Here is a 25451-nt window from a genome sequence, read left to right as displayed (position 1 = left end):
GTACAGCTCAAGAAGTATAGCCGCCCATACACGTCCCGATACGGGCGTGCGTTCCGTGCTTAACAAGCACGCATCACATTGCATTGCCTGTGCATGCAATGCGATGCAATGTGATGAAAACTAAGTACAAAAAGTATGTGTAAGCACATACTTTTTGTACTGTGCGGTGAGGTGCCGCGGGAGCTCGCACCTCAAAGCACACAACGGACAGCCCGCATCGCAGCGTGTATGGGCTGATTAACACTGTAAAGATTTTTTTTTTTAAATGTTCTTACAGTTGCAAATTTTAAAGAAATACATTTTCTGGTTAATGTTCAGCAAATCATTTGGTCAGAGATAATTTTAGAGAACTTTCATTATTAAGGCAACAATTACATGAAAAAATAAAGGTGGGACTTCGATATATATCATTGTGAAAGTACGTGGTTTCTACCTTTTTTATATTGGTTTATTTCTTCACATTGCGATTAATAATACTTTTACTGAAGATTTGAATGGCAACCACAGTCACAGATCACAGTGAGCAGTGTAGCTTTGGAATCTCTAAGCTGTTTTCAATGTAACAGTTTAGCTGTGTAGCAGACTTAAAGGGGCCTATTTTAATATTAGCATATAATTAATATTGACATATAATTACCTGAACACACCTATTTTTGTGGTGCACCAACAAATATTGAGTACACAATGAATGTTTGCGCAGGGGACCACAGCAGATGCCAAAGTTATCTGCCACTGTCCCATGGTTTTATCAACCATAGAAGCCCCCTAAGGATTCTATATGGTTTGCGTTCTAGTGAAGTGAACGAAGCTTGGCCCCAGTAGCCAACATAATATGATGATAGAGTTAGCCATTGCAGCCTAATGGGGCCTACACATGGAAGATTAGAAAACATTGCTTAGAAAAAACGCCCCTACATCGCTCCCTGTATAGGGGGCATAGCGATGTGAAGGCCCGCACATCGCCATCGCCCTGGCGATTAATATCCAGCATGCTGGATGAATCTAGTTGATCATTGGGGTCAGTAGCAGTGTTCTCAGCAGAAAACATTGGCCCTGACAGATAGCTCAGTGGCACATTGCTATGCAGCACTGTGTGATCTAGTATCGCTCAGAACACTCTCGCAGCACATCTTCCCGTGTGTAGGGCCCATTATGGGGCCTACACACAATGATCCCCAAGCATTATCTAAGCAATTTTACTAGATCGCTCCTTGTGTAGGGGCATAGCGATAGCGATGCACAGACCAGCACGCTGGATAAATCTAGTTAATCGCGGGGGTCAGGGTCAGTGTTCTCACGGAGAACACTGGCCCTGACAGATTGCTCAGCAGCACATCGCTGTGCAGTGCTGTGTGGTGAGCAATGCTAAGCATTTCGAGGGATCTAGTATTACTCAGATTGCTCTTCCAGCACATCTCCCCATGTGTAGGCACGATTAGGCTAAAAATTACCATGAGAGGCTTCTGCAAACTAAAAAGGTAAATTGTTGCTAATCTGACTTTACTTTTACACACTGCAGGGAAGGGTCCCTACTAGAGGTACTTATTGTCTTATTGCAGCAAATACAACACTAGATATTTAATAAATGTTCCCCAAGGTCTTTGGCAGCCAGTTCTGATCAGTGTCCAGTATTGTATGTCATATAAACTACACAAGATGAACCCATACAGTCAGTTTTAGCAATTAACGTAATGTGTTCTCCATAGCAGATTACATGAACGCACTAGGAGTGTAGAGAACCACTGACCTAGGTTTTTTTTGGCTTTAATAATTAGATAATTGGCTATAATATCAGTAGGTTGTGGCCTATTGACTGCATTTCCAAATACAAACTATAATGAAGAAGGCAAAATTCCTCCTTGAGATCAGACAAATAGCATTTGAACTTAACATTTGCACAACATAGGAGTAGCCCTTTGTCCAAAGAGATGTCAAATAATCATAACAGTTTCTTAAATAATCTTTTCGTATAATTGTCCATTAAAAACGTGAAGCTGCCAGTATAAAAAATCAGCACCCTATGTTCAGATGTTTCAGGGTAAAGGAAAAACTAAGCCACAGGTTCTACAAAATCATGAATTCAGTAAACTGAACAATCACAAAGTAAAATCTTACCTCATTAAAGCGTGCCACAAGACCTTCCACAGTGTTATGTTCCCCATTCTTTAGTTTCAACAGAGATGCTGATAATGATGTTTTTATATCTGGAAAGTTAGTCTCACAATTAATACTTCCAAGATCTTTTGTCAAGAAACAGAGGTAATCAATGGGCAACACTTTCCGATAAATTTCCTGTTCTTGGTCGGTAAGAATGCTCGCAATCTCTTCTGGAAACTGAATGAGATGCTGCAGATCCACCAACTCTTTGCTCAATCCTGCTGCACTGGCCGTCTGGGAATTTGATGTTGCCATTGTTGAACAAAGCTGGCGTTCTAAAAGGAAACCAAATCAAAACGTTATGAAAAGATAAAACATATGCATAGATATGTCCTTACACAGTATTGGTGCAGTCACACCAAACATACTTTCTCTGCATGCCGAGTCCAGTGTGACTCGGCTTGCGCCAGGTATTTTTCTAGCTTAAAGGTGCGTCTTAATCGCAGAGCAATGTGACAAAATAACTTCAAGACATTGTTTGCTTTGATATGAGACCCTTTGATATGAATCTGAACAGTAAAGGCCCAAACACACTGGGCGACTTTGAGCTGAAAGTTGCTCAAAATAGCAGGTTTCAGCGGCTCAAAGCCGCCCAGTGTGTATGGTCCGGCGATGAGCGCTGCTGCGCGCTCACGCCACATCACCAGGAAAGCCGTCTTTCAAGATGGCTTTGCATAGCGCTCCGCTATGCAACGCCGTCCTTCCCCCGTCGGTGCCGGGCAGGGATAAAGCCGCTCAGTGGGTATGCACTGAGTGGTTTTCCCCGCAGCGATGAACGCTATCATCGCTGTCCATACAAGCTGGGCATAGTCACCCAGCGTGTATGGACCTTACAGCGGTTTTGTCAAATTGCATTGCAATTAAGATGGACCTTGAGTGGAAAAGCACAATTGTGCAAGGCATATTGCATAGGTATTCTGTAGTTCCCCCATTATTTTATCTTTCCCGGGCATTGACTGTTCCTATATAATGCGCCCAAAATGGAAACCTTATATGGCATTGTCGTGAGCAGAATAGTCATTGGAATATGACCCAAAATGGCTACATTAACTCTGCATTAAGACGATGGTTTTCTGTATTACTGTAGAGCAAAACCTCTGTATTATGTTAATACAATCTGTAAAGTAACTTGAGCGTTTTTTTTTTTAATAGAAAAGGCATATAAAGATCTGATTATTATGACGATTAACATTTATATTGACCAGAAATTGTCACTTTTCAGAGTACATACTGTATTTCCCATTTATAAAATCAAATTGGAAAAATAAAAAGTAAACCAATATGAATAAGTAAGCAATGAAAAAAAAATATATTTTACTATGTCAAATATGAACTATCCTTGACGGTGTTAAAAAAGGTATTTGATGATGGACACCAACCTAACCCTGTTCACTGGAATGAATCACTGTAAAGCTGGCTACACCCTAGCACAGTGGTAGCCAACTACAATCCTCGAGAGCTACCAACAGTTCACATATTCCAGACAACCTAGCTGCTGCACAGTTGCATTTATTACTCTCGGACACATTTTAAAAGATCCACAGGTGGAGCTAATTACTTCACTTGTGATTCTGTGAGGAGATCTGGAAAATGTTAACTGTCACACACCCTAGCCGATGCGTGTACCTGGCAATATTGGAGGCAGTGGGGACCCGGCAGAATGTGCATACACACCTGCCGATGTCGGTCGTGGAGGGAGCAAAAAGGGAGCAGGGGTTCTGCTGCAGCAGGCAGGGGGAGCAGGACCCTCAATTACTGAGCTCTTCTGAGCGATATATTTAACCTTCTCATCTAGTGTGGCTTAAGAGACCCCTGAAGACAGCAAACAAATACTCTGTAAAGTAATAGGTAGGTGGCTATATAATGAACAGTTCATAAATAAATAAATAATTCCAGAGCTTACAAGCTAGTCTCAACTACACTAGGGTGATTTTTTGTAGAAGCTACCAGTATGCTTCTGAAGTGTGGGAGGAAACCAACGTACTTAAAAAAATACATGCAAATATAGGGGGACATACAAACTCAACACAGTACCATGGAGGAAATTGATCCCATTACAACCGTGCTGCCCAAAACAAATAAGCACGCAGACCTTCAAGGCTTAAGGACGCATGAAAACAAAAATCTTGCTCATTAACAAGACTAAAGATGTTAATTAAACAAAACAGGAGATCTTTCAAATAATACAGTGAAATCCATATAAGCCAAAGCTTACCAGCAAAGCAGCTTTTGTGTCGCTACGGTGTGAAATCAACAAATCCCATAACAACCCAACCAACAGGATTAAATCCATTTCCTGTAACCTCTGAATTAAAACAGAATGAACATAAAAATATGAATCATTAAAAGTTTGGCTGATAGAACAGAGATATACAGTAACATGACTTTTCTAGTTCCATTGTAGTGTTCATTTCTAGTATGATTATACGGTTATACCCCAAAACAGTACCAATAATATAAAACAGAACAAGTATTTCATTTCCTGTAATAAAATAAAAAATAATGAAAGAAAAGAGGGGACCAGAGTTTTCATTACAATTTCTATGCTAAGGGCCATTTTGACACAAGAAACTTCTGCAGCTCTCTGCATCAAAATATAACAATATGATCAAATATGTTCTTGGGGGGGATTCCATAGTTTTTTGGGTACCTATCAGGTATTGAAGATTTCTGCATGGCTTTTGGATACCATTAATGCAGTGTGCCCAGTAGTCTGTATGAGAAAAGTGTAAGCAGCTAATCCTGATACATTTGGGTGAGAAAATGCAGACAGGGCACCCAAACAAATGATGAGCTCCCATCAATTTAGATGGGAGCTACTTGTGTGGGAAACAAATCCTTTCCCATCTATATACAAAAGTGCATAGTTTGCAACCAACATTGCACCATGTTAATGCCTTCTATCTTAGGGGAAATTTACTAAGATGGGAGTTCTATTGAAAAGGAGCTGTTGCCCGTAGCAACCAATCAGTTACTATCTATTAGGAGCTACAGAAATAACTCTGGATTTATTGCATTTCCCATCAGAGGTAAGGAAAGGTTATCACCATTGAGAATGGATCATTACAATAAACATGGTTGTTGTTGATGATGATGACCATTCCCACTATTCTAATTATTCTCCCACCTCATTTGTTTTAAAGCAATCAGGTGATTGACTTATTGGGCATACTGTAAATATATGTGCACCTAAAGCTACTTTTCGATCAGAACTAGCTACAGTGTGCCAACTGCGGCTTATCTTGTCATAGAAACATAGAATTTGACGGCAGATAAGAACCACTTGGCCCATCTAGTCTGCCCCTTCATAGCTTCACATTAGCTTGCCTTTACGGCTGCGAGTGGCAGGAAGCCAGTCCGATTGTGGTGTAGGAGCACAGAAGAGCTCCCAAAGTTTAAAGAAGATGTTGCACAAAAAAAAAAAAATACATGGCGGTAAGAAGGGAGAAGATGGGGAAAGTCGGAAGAGAAAAGATGCCAGAAGGGTAGAAGACACCACGTCAAAAACAGAAGACCGTGTGGTGCAAGCTGAGAAGTCTGTGCTGTCCCTCTCAGCAATGACTGCGCAGGGTGACCTTGTAAGGACAGAAACAGTGCCCAGGCAGGAATGGCAACATGGAAGGCCTCAGTGGGGCACAAATGTATCCACTGGGTCATCAGGGGTTGTCTCTCCCACCTTGGGTATTATGCCACTGGTGTAAGAGGCACTACGCCCAAGATTTCATGGGTGCTAAACCACACACAGTACGTAGCATGCAGTTATTTGTGGTAGGCATGCACTACAGCAGGGACTACAAAAGTACATTAAGTCTTAAGGAGCCCACGCACCGTTGCCGGCGGTGCGATGCTGTACGATGGGGTGCGCTCTCCCGCGGCACCTCATCGTACAGTACAAAAAGTATGTGCTGCACATACTTTTTGTACTAGCTTTTTCTAGCATAGCATCGCATCGCATGCACATCGTATGCACAAGGCATACGATGCGATGCTATGTGTGCTAGTTAAGCCCACAACGCACGCCGGGATCGGTGCGTGTGTGGGCTCCATAAAACTAGAAACTGGCCCCACAGATAGACAGGTACTAGGGCAGAGCCTACAAAAAGGAAGCTATACATGGGCCCTGAAGTGTGAATTTGTGCTCAGTAAGTATGCACCAGGGCATTATGCCTGACCCACAGAGGCTAGTGGGAATGTGCTGCCTAACCCCCCTGTTTCACCAGCCAACGTAGCAATGCTGTCATTTCCAAGTAACCACGGATACAGTCTCACCTGTGTGCATGTGAGTGTGCATCCTTCGATAAATTAGCATTACCACTTCACTTTATAAAATGTATTTACTAAGATAGCAGTTCTATTGAAGATGAGATGTTGCTATGGGCAACCAATCAGATTCCATCTATTATCTTCTTCTTAGTTGCTAAATAAATAAGAAGCAAAATCTGATTGGTTGCTAGGGGCAACATGCCATCTTCAACAGAACTTCCATGTTAGTAAATTTACCTCTACATACCTGCTCATATCAGTGTGTTGGAATAGGATAGTTCATTAAACACAACCGGTGTTATGATTGTTGTTTCACTGGGTCAGTTAGTATTGTACTACAGTCTGTTGATGATGATGATAAAGGCAGTGCGAGGGAGGGCTGTTTCTTTGGGCCAGATGTACTAAGCTTGAAAAGTGATAAAATGGAGAGTGATAAACAGCCAGCCAATCAGCTCCTACCTGTGATCTCACAGGCTGTGTTTGACAATTGTCAGGTAGGAGCTGATTGGGCTGGCTGTTTAACACAACTGACGCTGAAACCAACAGCACATCAAGGTGACCAGAGAGTTATCTTTGTCTGTGGTCCCAGCCCTACAATTTGGGTGGCTGCATCCTGATGTTTTACCTCAGGTGCAATTAAATATTTTGCATAATGTACCCAAAATGTTACACTGTTTAGCTAGCATATTCCTTTTCAGGGTCTGGATATCAGGATTTTCCCTCTGCAGCGTATCTGCATCTGGCCTGCATTCCTGGACGATATTAGCGACCTGGAGGTTAAATTGCGTGGTAGCGTCAGACTACACCTGCACAGCAGTGCTACATGAATGTAGTTACTGTTGATATGGGAACATATGCTTCCTTATAGTAATAAAATCATTTCTGTCCATGCAGATATTTCCATATAAATCCGTGTTAATGTACAAATAACCATGAAACACTTTCTTGCCCTGTGTACATTAGCAACTGAGCACGCCAGCATAAAAAGTTTCCTTTATTCATCAGATTAAACAAATGATCTCCATGTCTGGTGGAACAAAAGCAGCTGGGTGGTGAGAAATGCAGAGGAGGTTTACATTTTACACTCACTTTAAAACCTTTTTCACGCTTAAAAGGAATTGGTTATTGTACAAGCAAAAAAAAAAAGATTGTGCATCATAATTTATAGCAAAATTCTGTGACAAGAAATACTTCTACCCTTCATAAAACACCCGCCTTAAATATTATGTAACATAAAATTGTGTGATAAATTGCAGAAAATGGCACCAGCCTCAGGGATTAAGGTTGTCCCCCAGACAACTCTCCGGAAAGCTGGACCATGAACAGTATTTCATAGATATGAAATTCCAAAAAAGGAATCCAACGGTGGCCTCACACACTGCAGTCTGAGCAACAGCCAATACCACCATGATTACTAGAATTCCTTTCTCCTTTCTCTCACTGGACTTTGCAACGCGATAATACATTTTCATTCAGATTTTTTAAATGAAAGCTAAATATAGTTATCTGGGCACAGCAATGCCAAAATAGATCCACATTTTAATATTAGATTATATGTTTGCACCAGAGTGTTCAGCCAATGATATCTGCCCACAGACTTTACATAAAATAATCCAAAATAAAACAAGAAGAGAGTCTAGTTCTATTCCACTTATCCTACATTATCACTGCTGGTGGTCCAGGATTAATTCAAATTATTTAGGGTTAAGTGATATGCAAAAGAAGTGCTAGTAGCTGCCAATTATAAAACATGTGGGCACAAATTTACAACAACATATAACAAAGCCTAATGCTGGCCACACATCAGACCAACTTTCCTCCAACCATCCAACTAGTTGCTTGGATGGAATACAAATTTGATAGTGTATGGGAGCAAAGGACAATCAGATATGTCCTCACAAACCCAGGAAAATTGACAAAAACTTTCAGTCAAATTGTTTCAATCAAAAAGGTTCAACTACAGTACTGTGTCTGAGCGACAGTTTTTGTCCTTTTCCAGATTTTGGGAGCAAATATCTGAAGTAAATATTACATTTGCTCCCATCCAGTAACATATTTTTATTCCATCCAATTAACTAGTTGGATGGTTGGAAGAAATTTGGTCTGATGTGTGGCCAGCATTCGGATGACAGTAAAATGCACCATTTACGTAAGTAAATATTGTATTCCAAATGTAATCAATAAATTATATTATCCTAGTGATGATTCTGATATGCTAGGGTGCTGTGATTCAAGAAAGTTTGGAAACCACTGTACTATGCCAATAGGTGAACATCACATATCACATTCTGCTGACATGTACATACCCTTTCATGATGCATCAGTCTGTCGCACAAACATCTTCCACTCATGTCTACCAAAATAATGCTATTATCCTAAATTAATGTAAAGTTGCATACACATTAGACGAAGCTCCCTTACAAACAAGAGCATACACACATTGAATGATTTTACAAAGATATCGTTAGTGGCCACATTGCTGTAGTATGCAGTCGTCATTGATATTCTCAGATTGAGCTACATGTACAGATGGCAAAGGACATCACTAAAAACCTGCAACAGCGTGCATCTTTAATGTTAATGAGCACAGGTTCTCAAAGTCTGTTCCCAGGACCCCACACAGTGCATGTTTTGCAGGTGTTCTCACAGAATCACAACTGAAGTAGTTAGCTCCATCTGTGGATCTTTTAAAATGTGTCAGTCAGTAATGAGTGCACCTGTCGGACGTCCTGGAAAACATGAACTGTGTGGGGTTATGATGAATTGGCAACTTTCACATCTATTTTGACAAATTCACTTGGAACTCAAAGGGGGGGGGGGGGGGCGGAGTGCTTTCACCAGAGGTACATGAAAACATTTTGTTCAAAGTACGTTTTTAAAGAAAATAAAACAAGAATGAGATGGAGGTTCTCTTATAAATCAGTGGTGTGGCAAATAATGGCAAGCATGTTCACCTCATTAAGGTACAGTATTAAACATAGTAATAGTCATGGTTTTGCACTGATCCTGAAAGGCTATTTCACTGCCTTAATGTTATTACAGTTGTACAGATGCTTATTCCTCCAGCTAGTCTATACCTATATTTACAGTAAGAACAGTGCTGCGCTATGGCATATTGAGTTGTAGGACTACTGTATATAGAAACAAACATAGACCTTCACCCCCATCTGTAAATCACAGTTATGATAGTGTGGTGAGTGTATATGTGTCCAAATTAATGATTTTTTTTTCCCCTAAGAGGTCAATTCTGACAAAGTCCTCAAAACGGTCAAATGTGGCTTAGAAATCCTAAAGTACCATACACACTGGGCAATTTTGAGCTAAAAGCAGCTCAGTTTTGTTGTTTGATCTGCTTAGAGCTCAAAAGCCGCCCAGTGTGTACTGGCCAGCGATGAGGCGGATGCGTGCTCCTGTATCATCACTGGCGACTGCAGCTCATCTGCTGGTATTACGGGGTGGGCGGCTTTCCATAGCTCAGTGTATATGGATTTTAACACACATAACATAAGTATCAAAATCTCCAAAATAGACTAACACACACACAAATCAATGCCATTGCTACAGAAAACAATAAAGCTTGCCATACACCTAAAGATTGATTGTACAATCTGGCTGGTTGGAACAAAAATCTGGCAATAACTGAATGACTGTTGATGTCGTCAGTGTTCCAGCATTTCGAAGAAAATGGTCAACTATCATTCCCCGACGGGGGAAATAGCGGTAGGTGCCTATTCAAGGCTGTGTTTCCTGACAGCACTGAAGTGGCATCTCGGCAGAATGGACCCGACTTTAAAAGCAGTCAGGCCCGTTTTGCTGAGAATGGCCGTGGATTGCCATTTTCGCTGATCGACAGGCAGGACATTGAATCCCATCTGCCGAATAACAGGCGAGCAACACGAAGACGGCTAGGGTCCCGACTGTCAAGATGTACCGACAGTTGGGCCCCGGGACTGAATACCCCCCATAATCTTTAGGAGTATGGCCAGTTTAAAAGCCATTTGCCACTATAGAAAACAAAAACATTGGAAATACTGTTCTATTCATTACATTTCACTTATTTTTCATCCTTCACAGAAAAGGACCATTAGCCATTAGCTTTTAGGTTATCTATTTTTACTTCAGCACTTTTGAGATCTAATCACACCCAGTAAATAAAAAGATATAAGACCTAAACTATGTCTCCAACCTACAGAAAATTAAGGAATCTAAAGTTAGATGTCTCTACATGAATAAGTCATTAGGTCATTATCGTTATGTTGAGTTATAATATTGACAATATAGACATGTTGCCTGTTGAGATTTTAACAATGTCAACATTGGGATTAGGCTGTGGCAAGAGGTGGAAGTTAAAGCTAGGCTGTGAAAGGGGGGGGCGGTATAGAGAGGGTTAGGGGAAGGGATTATGGTTTGGGAATACTGTCAGTCATTGGGCAGGTGACTCACCTCTGGACCACCAGGCATGTAACATCGACATGCTCAACATTTAATCAGTATCTACATGATGATTGTCGACTTTGACTGCTCCTATGTCATACCACACCTTCACACAGAATAACTGTAAAGGGCATATGTACAATATTATACTGTACTAGTTACAAAACCACAGAAATGTCGGCACCGGGGGGAGCTTGAATTGCCCCACCGGGTGCCATCTATTGGCCGCCGGTATGCACACTTTACTTCTCCCATAGAGGCTAGGAGAAGCGTTAGCCTATTATTATATACTGTAGGATAATAGTCTGTTACACATAGAGCTATAGGATCAATACATATCAGAACCCTTCTGTAAAATCTAAAGGTGCGTACACACGTACAGATTTTCTGTCTGATCTATCTGCTGGGAACAAAAACCTGGAAATGTATGGGAGCATATGACAATCAAAAATTTCCATCCAAATGCAGGAAAACAGAAAAAAAATATAAGCTTTGATAAATTTGTTATACAGTATCAGAACAATTAAACAATTTGTCTGACTGATCACTGTTTTCAAGTGTTTGGGAACAATTTTTGATGGTCATTTCCAGGTTTTTGTTCCCACCAGATCGATCAGCCAGAAAATCTGTACGTACCTTAAGTCTCCTACAACCATAGGTATTAGGTCGCACATTAAATTCTGCACTTATTTTTCCTCACTAAATATCACGGTGCAAGGAAAAGGTGATTGTTTCATCTCTAAATGGTTTCACAAAATGTGTAAATAAACCAATGATTTGTTTAGGCAATCCACAAAGAAAAGTGGTTAATGATGTGTAAAAGATATGAGGGCTGTGGTTAGGTTTATTGCGAACATTAAATTAGTTTCACAACCACAAGAAGACTAAAGAAGGTTTCTACTTTCCAAGACATCATGAACCTGTCAAAAAAAAAAAAACAATTCAGGCCTTATTGTTGTTGATTTTGTAGGGATGTACATCGCAGGACATACACTATACATAGCAAGGCAGCCATCGGGGTAGGGGGGGGGGCAGTGTTTCATATGAGCATGTTTTCATACCCCCACTATCCACGTAGGCGTGCAGTTGATTTTATATAGTGTGGCGAGCGCAGCGAGCCACCGAGCTCGAAGCGTGGCGAGCCCAGCAAGCCCTGCGAGGGTACGCGGATTACTTTACATGTATTCCACATCCCCTTGCCTCGCTGCACTCGCCACAATATATAAAATCAACTCCACGCCGGCGTAGATAGTGGGGGTATGAAAAGGTTGAAAGACGCGTTCCGCTGCGCTCGCCACACTTCTGAGATCGCATATCTCACGCCACAAAAAAGGGCCATGAGATGCGATGCAATTTCACTCAGGGTGCAGTGAATAAATTAACTAAATTAACTACTGAGCGTACGTAGGAAATCTGGCCGTCCTGCTAGGAAACAAGTACCGAATGTTTACCATTTAATGGTGTCAAACACCGAAATGCCGCTATCGAATGATAAAACTATTGTATTAAAATATAAAAACTAAGAAATCACATGTACATACATATTCTCAGCCTTTGCTTTCCTTTGTTGATACACCTTTGGCAGCAATTACAGCCTAAAGTCTTTTTGAATATGATGCCACAAGCTTGTCACCCCTATCTTTGCCCAGTTTTGCCCATTCCTCGTTGCAGGACCTCTCAAGCTCCATCAGATTGGATGGGAAGCGTTGATGCACAGCCATTTTCAGACCTCTCCACACTTGTTCAATCAGATTCAAATTTGGGCACTTGCTGTGCCACTCAAGGTCATTCACAGAGTTGTCCTGAAGCCACTCCCTTAGATATCCATTTATAAATGTATCTCCGATAGACCTAAATCTGTAATTGCAGAAAAAGGTGGTTCCACAAAGTTTTATTCTGCAATAGTTTAGAGTGGTTTACCCTTTTTACGCTGTTAATCCTGATTTACTGAGGCACAATTACAGTTAATCGCTCCTAATTGCACCATCAACTGAATATTACACAATCTAAATTGATCAATGCAAAAGCATGGAGTGAGACTTTACAGACCACTTTTACTGATCATGCTTTTTATGATTTATCATGGTCCCAAGTAGGGTCCCCAGCTGCACTGTATATCTCTCACTAAAATGAGTACTGTTTAGAGCAGGGCTGGGCAAAACCGGCCCTCCAGATGTTAATGAACTACACATCCCAGGATGCTTTGCATTAGTTTTGCTATGTGGCCATGCTGAGAGCTCACTTAGACAAGCCACACCTGCAGAGTTTTTAGCACACCCATTCCTCTGTTGCATTGGCTGGTAGAAAAGCCCCACCAGCTAATATTAAATGCACAGCGAAATGCAATTTATTTTTCAATAAGAGATCAAACAACTGACTAGAATACACATCTGTTCTCTACACACTAATCTATTACATGAACAAATAACTCATTCATTTACACTGCAGCCAGACCAGACGTGTCTTTAGATGAAATTTTAATAGAAACTTGATCTGAAGACTAACAATGGAAATATGTACACAGATTATAATCATGTCACAACCTTGTAAAGTCAACTCTAGTCTCATCCTTAAAGCAAAAATATTCATACAATGGCCACTACATTCTGACCTCACATACAGACAAAATAAATAATAATTAAATGTGATCACAATTGGCTAGTGAAGACTAATATGTCTGGTCATTTTCCAATCCAACTATTACAAATAAATGGAACATTCTTTTTTTACACAAAGAAGAAGAAAAAAAGAAAAAAAACATTTTCGTATATTGAGTACTTCCAAAACTGACCTACTGTAAAACCACCAAAACATATATTTATGGAAACACAAACATAGGCCATTTTTATATTTCTTCCCCATAACCCCATCATACTAACTTTGGTTAGGAGTGAAAAAGTTCTCATCCCGTAACAAGAACAAATGACAAATACAAATGTGACAGCACATGAAGGTGTAAGCTGTCATTCTTCCTAGACTGCCAAACAATTAGATTTAGTTTTACTCTGCGGCTACACCTGGATTCAGTTACTAAACAAAATGCAATAAATGGTTCACTTAATTCCAGAGAACTTTTGCCAAGTTCCAAATATGTATTACAATTTCATGTACGTAGCCAACATACTGATGGTATCCTTGGCACTTCAAAAACAATAACATGGCAGTAATCAGACGGTTCTGCTGAGAGACAAGTGATCGAAACAAAAATGCATCACAGCAAAAGTCAACAAAATATGAATTGCTTTCAATTAGCCACAAATGTCTGGGCAGGTGTGATGCAAAACAACCAATATCGTCTGCCTTATTTTAATTGGGGGGCTGTTAGCGATTTAACAAAATAACAAGGGAAAAAACACGCAAGATACAATATATGTACAAACACATTCTCACGGGCTTGCAACATTATATGCCAAGTTACCCTGAATTAATGGAAAATCAAAGATAAGGTCTTAATATAACATTATGAAGTAATAGCCACAACACTTGCTTTATTACTTTTATACAAAATATAAACTTGGCTGAGACGCTGCTTTCCTTGGCGTCTACTGATATACAGGAACATGCCAGTCCCCCCAGCAGTATGTGAAGTCTCCCTCTATGAATATGCACTTTCAATTGTGTAAATGGAATAGAGCACGTGTTCTGTAAAAAACATACACACAGTATATATAGTAATGTGTTTGGTAAATAACCTTATACACATATGTAACAGTTTTATTCATACATCATTTAACTGTACGTGGTCTCTTAAACGGACAAAATACAGACCCACTGAGATGTGATTTGTTGCTAGTCATTGAGTATTTAGTAAACAGTGAAGGCAGTGTTCAGTGTGTCTGTTTAGGAAAGCCGATACCCAAGACTGCATAGTGTTAGAAAATACTTATTCAGTTCTCGGCTGTGCTATTTCCTTGCTCACTAACAGTTATACACAATTAGATGTATGTCTTACCTGTCAATGTACCTTCCACTGAAGAGTCATCTCTTTCTAAAATCCAGGGTGAACAGGTAGTGTGGTCCGAGCGTCCCTGAATGACAGCGTGCTGCACTTGTCCACACTAACTGTCAGGTAGCAGCTGCTCAGATTAAGGCTGCAGACTATGGCCAAATGCATAACTTACATGCTTTGTATAAGCCAGAAGAAGAAATGCATTTGGCTCGCTAGTGACAAGGTCGAATTACCCACCTCCCCCAATAAATGTCTGTTCTGTGACTCAGAAGAGGAAGTGCAGCATTATATAACCTTCCAGACAGAAAAAGGGGTACACAAACATATCAATATCTATATATACAGTATGTACTACCACAGAAAATAATTTACAATATACAAACTGGAAATATTTTTTCCCAATTACAAGATCTGAAGCAGGAATATATAATATAAGGTGGTTAAATGGTAAGAACGATGTGTATCATTTAAATAGATAATCCAATGAGACGCATTCAATACACAATCAAATCCCAAGTGAGAGAGCCTATGTGCACATAACAAAGAGCCCTGTAAGAATATTTTAAAATTAAGCAACCCCCCCCCCCAAAAAAAATCAGTAAACATTCCTTTCTATACAAACAGTACAAGTCCATCATCAGCACAGATGCCAAGTTCCAAAACGAGCAAGCTTATCAACTCCCATGTTTGCGCAAATAATTTAGAAATAGATGCATACATAGATATATACATACATACCACACACGCACATATCAATGTGAACCAGCACTCAGAATAGTTCGGTCACCTTGCTTAGGTGCCCTCAGTGATTGCAGGTGCAGGTTATGGAAAAAGACAGCAGCACTCCAAACACTGTACTGTAAATCACCACCAAGGGTAATATATATGAAAAACAAACATATATATGATATATATTGGTCAAATCATAAAAAAACAGTCAACAATTACACTGACACTGTCCAGAAGGGGGCAATCAGGCAGGTTTTTTTATTATTTGGTGCTTACATCAAATCGGAATAGGACTGATGGGTGTAAAGAAAAAAACCATCATAATAAATAAAGATTTGAATGCCAATCAATTATCAAACAATAATATATGTAGATTGCTATGCAAGCACATATAAAACATACTGTGGTAATTACAAGTCTTATGGTAATAATATTTTGGTACAGACCTAAATACATAACTGAATATTGATGATGATATTATTATTGATAACATTTCTTAACTCACTTATGGGACCCACTTCAGTCACATATTTGTTCACAAAACTCCAGAGACCGCACTGATCAAAGTAGTGAATGATCTGGTGATTGCCAAGATGATTACTCACTTCTTATTCTTCTAGATCTCTCTGCCGCTTTTGACACTGCAGACCATTCTTTTCTCATACAAACAATGCAATCCCTATGTCTTCAGGACACAGCCCCTTCTTAGATTTTATCTGTTTCTCCGAGTCTACAGCCACGTCCCCAAGTACTGCAAGGCTCGGTCTTAAGTTCTCTACTTTTCTTCATCTATACCACATCACTTGGAAAACGAATCCGCTGTGTCGGATTTCAGTATATTCTGTACGCGGATGATATTCAATTTTACTTATCCTACCAAGATTGGTCACCACCTGTATTGACCCGCATCACTAAATGGCTTTCTAACATTTTATCTTGGATTTCATTTCACGATCTCAAACTTAATATTTCAAAAACAGAATTCATTATATTTCATCCAGCCAGTAGTAGTTACCACCCCAATATCTATATCACTGTTGCAACTTAACAGTCATCTATATCCCAAAAGCTTTCTGCCTAGGTGTCATCCCCGACACTAAAAAACTTTCCATTTTCCCCAAATATAACATGTTTCAAAATCATGTTACATACTAAAATATATCCAAAGTTTGACCATAACTTACACAAGACACTGCAAAAACTGTATTGCATGCTCTCATTATCGCCCACACCGAAAATATTCTTGTACCATTACCATCCATTCTGAATGCAGCTGTGAGGCTGATCTTCTTCGACAACCATTTGTCTGCTTATCGCTTTGTCAGTCATGCCATTGGTTCCAGATATTCTACTCTGTATTTAATATTCAAAAAGCTTTTACTTACAAGGCTATTAAAAATCTGAATCAATGTACTACTCTTCACTTATGTCGAAATATCTTCTATCCTGACCTCCACAATATCGTTGTGCCTCATTAACACGCATTACTTGACCCACTAATGGTTTCAGGACAATTTTCAGGCAGCACCTACTGCTGTGGAGTGTCATTTATGCACAATAAGTGTTGTGTGAAAAAAAATTACCTCTTCAGGCAAGCTCATCAGATTAAGGAACTGCCCACATCATTTTCAGAAGTGACCTACCTAATTACATCCCATTTGTACAGTCCACACATATCCTCACATATTCACAACACTTTGCAAAAAGATTACTTTTAATGGTAATTGTTGCATTGATTCATGCCATGGGTTTGGAGAACAGAAGGGCTGTTTATTGTGCAAGAAGGCAAGATGTGGACACATTTGTATCAGGAATGCAGTTACAAATGCCTCAAGTAGGCAAAACTAAATCCCCAATAAGAATGTATTTTTTCCATGATCGTGGCTGTGAAAATACATACTGTAGGTTTGTGTCTTTTTGTAAGAATAAAAAATAAATGTTTTGTACTACCCCCAAAAACATGGGAGCTAGAGGGGAGAAAACTTTGGGGTTAATTCTCTCTCCCCCCCATAGTCCTATAATGAAAATATTATGGGAAACTAAATGCATTTCAGCATCTTTTACAGCTTATTGACACATTTTACTGGTCTGTTTACCAGTCTTTTTTGCCATTTCCTTCATAAAGTCCCAATGCAAACAGGTGCAATAAATGACATTTCCATACTAAAGATGCTGTACAGTGAAAAGGTCAGCCACTGATTTCTACCACTAGCAGACACAACCCTGATTATTACACAGATCATCACTTTTATTTTTGTACTGGGTTTCAGGAAGTTAGTGCACCTTCAATTTCCAGCAACCAAGAGACATGTCAGTGACTAACCACCTGCACATGTTCGGTATGTCTGCAAAGAGATTCACAACCTTTCAGAGAAGAAAGCATCACTTCTATATTGGCATTATACAGTACACAGCAACTTGAATCATTTCCATCATAGGGTTTCTTACATCATAGCACATAATTGTCTTTTATGTACCGAACATAGTGAACCTTTAGGTTGTGATATATTCAACAAAAATATCTAACAAAGAAAACTGATGCACTGTTTGACCCAAACAAACTTTTTTTATTTTAAGAGAAAGAAGAAGACTCTTTTTTGTTGGGGCACTTTTTTTATTAACACACACATATATGGCTGGTTCTTAAAACAATTAGACATTTAGCTACTTTCATATACTGTATGTTGTAATTACCCCTTTACAGTTCATCCGGAAAGTATTCACAGCGCTTCACTTTTTTCACATTTTGTTGTTATAGCCTTATTTCAAAATGGAATAAATTCATCTTACCACTCAAAATTTGGTAGTTGTTTCCTAGCACGGCGCCCATCGCATACCGAACCGATGCGATATTCCCGTTAAACAGGAGTGCTTGTACAATGAAATATCGCATAGCATTGCATGCCAGCAAATGGCATGTGATGCGATTTTTAATTGTACAAGCACCCTGATGGGTGCTTACAATGTTAAATGCACCCCCATTGTCAACGCCACCCCTACTATCAACACCAACCTGAAGCGTGACGAGTGCAGCGAGCCCGCGAGAGGTGGCGGAACGCATCCTCCAACCATTTTATACCCCCACCATCCACGTCAGCGTGGAGTTGCCTTTAGATAGTGTGGTGAGCGCAGCGAGCCGCTCAGCCCAAAGCATGGCGAGCGCAGCGAGCCCCCCGAGGGGACACGGAATAGGAGCCCGAAGCGTGGCGAGCGGTCGCGGAATACATGTAAAGTAGTCCGGCTGCGCTCGCCACGATTCGGGCTCGGTGGCCCGCTGCGCTTGCCACACTATCTAAAATCAACTCCAAGCCGACGTGGATAGTGGGGGTATGAAAAGGTCGGAGGACGCGTACCGCAGCCGCTCGCCACGCTAGTTGATAGTTGATAGCTAGTTGATAGTTGGGGTGGTGTTGACAATGGGGGTGCATTTAACATTGTAAGCACCCATCAGGGTGCTTGTACAATTAAAAATCAAATCGCATCGCATGCCGCTATATTGGATGCAATGCGATTGTATACGATCAAAATCGGGGGCGCCATGCTAGAAAACAAGTACTCAAAATTTTGCTAATTTATTAAAAATTAAGAAATCACATGTACATAAGTATTCACAGCCTTTGCCATAAAGCTCAAAATTTAGCTCTGGTGCATCCTGTTTCCACTGATCATTCTTGAGATGTTCCTACAGCTTAAAGTCCACCTGTGGTAAATTGTTAATTGGACATGATTTGGAAAGGCACATACCGGTCTATATAAGGTCCCACACTTGATAGAGAATGTCAGAGCACAAACCAAGCATGAAGTCAAAGGAATAGCCTTGAGGCACAATCTGGGGAAGGGTACAGAAAATAGGATTTTGGGTACCTACCGGTAAATCCTTTTCTCGTAGTCCATATGGGATACTGGGCTTCACTACTATGGGGATTGAGACCTCCGCAGGAGACAGGCACATAAAAGAACTTTCAGTGTGGGTGCACTGGCTCCTCCCCTCAATCTCCCTCCACTAGTCAGTTAATGCAAAAACTGTGCCGAAGGAGAGCATGTGAGGAGTATGTGATAATGTATTGTGGTGAGATTCATCCAGCACACCCAACCGAACAACAACATATAAAAGAGGTGAATCCTAACAACTTAAGAGGACACCTGTAACTAGAAACACATCTATGGATATATCTATCCTATAGAAAAAACAAGGCAATAAGCCTAACCATGAAATAGTATCTATTAGCAGAAAAGCCGCACCGAGGTGGGCTCCCAGTATCCCATATGGACTACGAGAAAAGGATTTACCGGTAGGTACCCAAAATCCTATTTTCTCTACCGTCCAATGGGATACTGGGCTTCACTACTATGGGGAGGTCCCAAAGCTACCAGAACGGGTGGGAACGTGCGGATTCTGCTGTAGAACCGCATTCCCGAACTGGGAATCCTCCCTGGCCAGGGTGTCAAACTTGTAGAACTTCACAAATGTGTGTTGCCCTGACCAAGTTGCGGCCCTGCAGAGCTGCATTGCCGACACCCCTCGAGCAGCCGCCCAAGAGGTACCTACAGACCTGGTTGAATGAGCCTTTACTGAAAAAGGAAGCGATAAACCAGCTGATGCATAAGCCTGTTGGATAGTACATCTTATCCACCTGGCAATGGTACGCGTTGAAGCAGGTAACCCCTTCTTCTGCGCATCATAGAGCACAAAAAGGCTGTCCGTCTTCCGGATCCTCGCTGTGCGCTTGACATACCCTTTAAGGGTTAGGACCACATCTAAGGACTCAGGTATATCCGGATGTGCCGCGCTAGAAGGGACCACAATAGGTTGGTTTAGGTGGAACCCTGACACCACCTTTGGAAGGAATTGTGGTCTGGTCCTGAGCTCCGCCCTATCGTTGTGGAACACAAGGTAAGGGCTCCGACATGATAAAGCCCCAAGCTCGGATACCCTCCTGGCCGAAGCCAGAGCCAGCAGAACAACAGTCTTCCAAGTGAGGTGTCGCAGTTCAGACTCCTCCAGTGGAACAAACCGGGCAGATTTCAAGAAAATGAGAACCACTTCCAAATCCCATGGTGCAGTGGGAGGCACAAAGGGGGGCTGGATCCTCAGAACCCCCTGTAAGAAGGTTTGCACTTCCGGCAAGGCCGCAATCTTCCTCTGGAAAAACACCGACAGCGCGGAGATTTGGACCTTTAAGGAACCCAATCTGAGCCCCTTATCCAAACCAGCCTGCAGGAAGCGTAGCAGGTTGTTTAGACGAAAGCTGGCCGGAGGCAAGTCATTTTTCTCACACCAGGCAATATATCTTCGCCATATGACGTGATAGTGGGAAGCCGTCACCGGTTTCCTGGCCTTGATCATTGTATTGACGACAGAGGGATGTAGACCCTTGTGGACTAGAATCTGCCGCTCAACCTCCAGGCCGTTAAACGTAGCCGCTGTAAGTCCTGAAAGACGAACGGGCCCTGGAGGAGCAGATCTTTTCTTATGGGCAGACGCCACGGGTCTTCCACTAGCATGGCCTGAATGTCCCCGTACCAGGCCCTTCTTGGCCAATCTGGTGCCACCAGAATGGCCTCCGTCCCCTGATGCCAGAGCCGCTTTAGCACCCGAGCCAACAATGGGAGAGGTGGGAACAGGTACACCAATTGGAAATCTCAGGTCCAGGTGAGAGCGTCCACCGCTATCGCCCCTGGGTCTCTGGTCCGTGCACAGTACATCGCTACCTTGTGGTTTAGTCGTAAAGCCATCAGGTCGATCTGAGGGAGCCCCCACAGATCCACTATGGCCTCGAACACTTGAGTGTGAAGGCCCCACTCTCCCGGGTGAAGGTCGTGACGACTCAGGAAGTCCGCCTCCCAATTGTCGATCCCCGGGATGAAAATGGCAGACAGGGCCTGGACATTCAGTTCCGCCCAAGACAGAATCTTTGATGCTTCTCTCATGCAGGGCATGCTCTTGGTACCACCCTGCCGGTTTATATAGGCCACAGTGGTAGCATTGTCCGATTGGACCTGGATCGCCTTGCCCTGTAACAATGGAGCTGCCTGTAACAGGGCATAGTAGACCGCCCGCAACTCAAGCTTGTTGATGTGCAGGCCTGACTCCAGTGGAGTCCATCGACCCTGGAGGCGGACTCCCTGTGTCACCGCCCCCCAGCCCCTCAGGCTGGCGTCCGTGGTTACCAGAGTCCAATCCTGGATCTGGAACCGTCTGCCTGCTAACAGATTGGATGAATCTAGCCACCACTGTAGCGAGATCCTGGTTCTTGGTGCAAGTCCAATCCTTCTGCGCATCTGCAGGGGGGAGCCGGACCACTTTGTCAGAATGTCCAATTGAAAAATCCTGGAATGGAAACGGCCAAATTGTATTGCTTCGAATGAAGCCACCATCTTGCCTAGGAGTCGGAGGCAAAGATGGATCTGTACCAGAGGAGACTCCAGAACCTCCCTGACCAGCTGCTGAAGTGCACTGACCTTTTCCATCGGCAGAAAAACTCTTTGTTCCGATGTATCCAGTATCATGCCCAAGAAAACCATCCTCTGGGTCGGAACCAGCGATGATTTGGACATGTTCAGAATCCACCCGTGGTCTCTTAGGACTCGTATGGACAGATTGAGAGCACTCCTCAAAGCCTCTGCCGACCCTGCCTTTATTAGCAGGTCGTCCAGGTATGGCACGACATTCACCCTTTGGAGTCTGAGTAGTGACATCATTTCCGCCATTATCTTTGTAAAAACCCTCAGGGCAGTCGACAGGCCGAAAGGCAAGGCCCGGAATTGGTAATGGTCGTTCCCCAAGGCAAATCTGAGATAGATTTGGTGTGGGGGCCAGATAGGGATGTGTAAATAGGCGTCCTTGACGTCTATGGAGGCCAAGAACTCCCCTCTCTCTAGGCTGGCGATCACTGAGCGCAAGGACTCCATCCTGAACTTGAACACACGCAGGAAGGGGTTCAGTGATTTTAAATTCAGGATGGGCCTTACTGAGCCGTCTGGCTTCGGTACCAGGAATAGGTTGGAATAATATCCCTGGCCCCGCTCCGTGCTTGGGACCGGTACAATTACCTGAGACTGAAGCAGCCTGGTAATGGCCCCCTGGAGGCGAACCTGGTCCTCCTGTGATGCTGGAAGAGCCGACCTGAAGTATCTTCTGGGAGGGGGCTTGTCGAATTCCAGCCTGTAACCTAGTGAAATGAGACCCCTGGCCCAGGAATCCAGACCCGAGGCGTCCCACACATGACTGAAATGCAACAATCGCGCTCCCACCGCGAGAGAGTCTCGTGGCGGGAAAACCCCGTCATGCTGCAGGCTTAGAGGACGCTGCGGCATTTGGACGGTCCTGGGTGCTGGAGGAGTTAGGCTTCCTAAACTTGCCTCTTGTGCTTCTGTTGGCATTAGAGGCGCCCCTGGCCTTGGGGCGAAACCTGTTCCCACGAAAGGACTGCTGGGAAGTACCTGTGAAGGTACGCTTCGCCACCGTGGGAGCTGATGGGAGGAAGGTAGATTTTCCTGCCGTGGCCTTGGAAATCCAACCGTCTAATTCACTCCCAAAAAGCCATTCTCCTGTAAAGGGAATACCCTCCACACTCTTCTTTGAATCTACGTCAGCAGACCACTGACGTAGCCACAAAGCCCGTCTGGCTGAAACCGCCATGGCTGAATTACGCGCGTTTATTGCGCCCAATTCCTTTTGCGCTTCACACAGGATCTTAGCGGTATCCTGAACGTGCCGCAGGCTGTCGCCTATCTGGGCCACAGTCATGTCACCTAGCAACCCTTCTTGAATCTGGGTTGACCAGGTATGAATGGCCTTAGCCATCCAGCAGCTGGCTAAAACTGGGCGTTGGGATGCCCCACTAGCCGTATATATGGACTTGAGGGTAGCTTCCAGCCTCCTGTCCGCTCCGTCTTTAAGGGTGGATACACCTGGGACCGGTAGCAACACCTTCTTAGAAAGGCGGGAGACAGATGAGTCCACTACCGGTGGCTCCTCCCACTTCTTCCTGCCCAAAGGTTCAAAAGGATAGGCATTTGTGAACCTTTTTGAAAGAGTAAACCTTTTATCAGGGTTTTGCCAAGCAGCCCTGAACACAGTTTCTAACTCCGCTTGCTCAGGGAAGTACACTGGCTGTTTCCTCTGAGTCATGAAGAAAGGATCTCCTTCTGCGGATGCCTCCACTGGGAGATCTAAAACATCCCTGATGGCCCTGATAAGCGGTTCAGGCCCATGCACTGCTGCCTCAGGGACTGGTTCCTGCAGAACCTGCTCCTCACCCTCCTCTAGTATGTCCTCATCATCATCGTCTGAATCAGGGGCCATCGCAGCAGCCGGTCTCTTTTAAAGCTGTGCGGGAGGAGGTACACTAAGAGTATGAAGAATATCCACCCTGGCAGCTAACATGGACAATTCTCTCTGAACCCTCTGCGTTTGCTGAGTGTTATTGGAAAGCTGTGAAGCCACAGAATCCAACAGGGTCTTTATGTTGGAGGCCCAAACAGGCTCCTGCTCGTCAGCCTGAGACGGCCCCACAAGCTGTGGGGGCACCCCACTGATCTGAGTGTCAGCACTACTGGGCTGTGGTGACATACAAGCCTCACAAGTAACCTGGGACTGTGATTTTGGCACAAACTTGGTGCTACACACCATACAAGTGAACTTTTTCACCATGATGAGACAGTACTGCAATGTCTGCAGTACAACACAACCCCCACGCAGTCACACACGTGCACACCCCACACAGCTGGATTGTGAAAAACAGACTATGTGCTTGTTTTATGCTGTGTTAAGTAACTAATCAGTGGGGAAAAAACAGAGCAATTGGGGAGCCAAGTGTACCCTTAACCTGAACTCACAGATCTGGGTGAGCTGGTAACGCTAAACACAGTGATATAAACAAACACAGTGTCTGAGTAAGCCAGATAGCGCAACAGCGCTAAATCGCTATAAAAAACCTGCTGTCTCTGCCGTGCTGCAAGTACCCGGATCCACCACGCCAGTGAGGAGCCCTCTGTAATGGAGTCTGGCAGCGTGTGAAGAAGCAGGAAGTGACAGCGCGCGCCCAGCAGAGCTTGGTCCCGCTCTGAGTGAAGCCCCGCCCCCTGTACACGGAGCTGGCGCTTCTATATATTTATACTGACATATAATAAAGGTGTAAAATATATATATAATACATTATAACCTGAGGGGTGTCCCTGGTGGTCCAGCGGCAGCACCCCTATGCCAGTTACCAGACGCGGTGTTCACGCAGTCCCTGCTGGAGAGCCGCCATTACTAGCCGTCGTCTTGCAGCACCAGAAATGGCTGCGGGGACCCCTTGTGGGACCCCCAGCCTGTACTCACCACTGAAGTCTTCTGACCTGTCAGGGGTGTGCGGCGGCTAGGGGACTTGCTCGCCACAGCGCAATGCTGTGCGGTGACAAATCCCACGCAGGACCGAATTGTCCTGTAGCAGGGTCAGCTCTGCACCTGAAGAGGTCGGGGACTGACCCTTCCCCTGACACCCACGAAGCAGGACAGCTGTGTGGTCACCACAGCGCCCCAAAATAACAAACTTTGAAAATAAATGTAGAAAAACTCTGGAGCATCCAGAAGCACTGCCTCTCCTGAGGCACATTTTTCAAAACTGACTAGTGGAGGGAGATTGAGGGGAGGAGCCAGTGCACCCACACTGAAAGTTCTTTTATGTGCCTGTCTCTCCTGCGGAGGTCTCAATCCCCATAGTAGTGAAGCCCAGTATCCCATTGGACGGTAGAGAAAAATATCTGCTACGTTGAAGGTCCCAATGAGCACAGTGTCCTCCATCATCCGTAAATGAAAGAAGTTCAGAACCACCAAGACAATTCCTAGAGCTGGCCAGCTATCTAAACCCAGCAATTTAGGAAGAAGGGCCCTAGTCAGAGGTATAGCATTCCTCTGTGGAGAGAAGGGAAC

The 25451-nt window shown here is 43.1% G+C and overlaps 1 protein-coding gene across 10 annotated transcripts in view; it reads right to left on the bottom strand.

Annotated features, from left to right (window-relative positions):
* PLCE1 (phospholipase C epsilon 1) overlaps nt 1–25451 on the bottom strand; it is a 280982-nt gene that overhangs the window by 111628 nt on the left and 143903 nt on the right. For all 10 annotated transcript variants that reach the window (XM_083149001.1, XM_083148999.1, XM_083149004.1 and 7 more), the window contains exon 4: nt 2116–2432. In XM_083149001.1, the coding sequence (XP_083005127.1) occupies nt 2116–2432 (317 nt within the window). The remainder of the gene's footprint in view (nt 1–2115; nt 2433–25451) is intronic.

This window comes from Crinia signifera, chromosome 6 (assembly GCF_055691185.1).
Source record: "Crinia signifera chromosome 6, ASM5569118v1, whole genome shotgun sequence".
In the NCBI taxonomy this organism is placed as follows: Eukaryota; Metazoa; Chordata; class Amphibia; order Anura; family Myobatrachidae; genus Crinia; species Crinia signifera.
The sequence above is the reverse complement of the archived record's forward strand: the minus strand, read 5'-3'. Positions and strand labels throughout refer to the sequence as shown.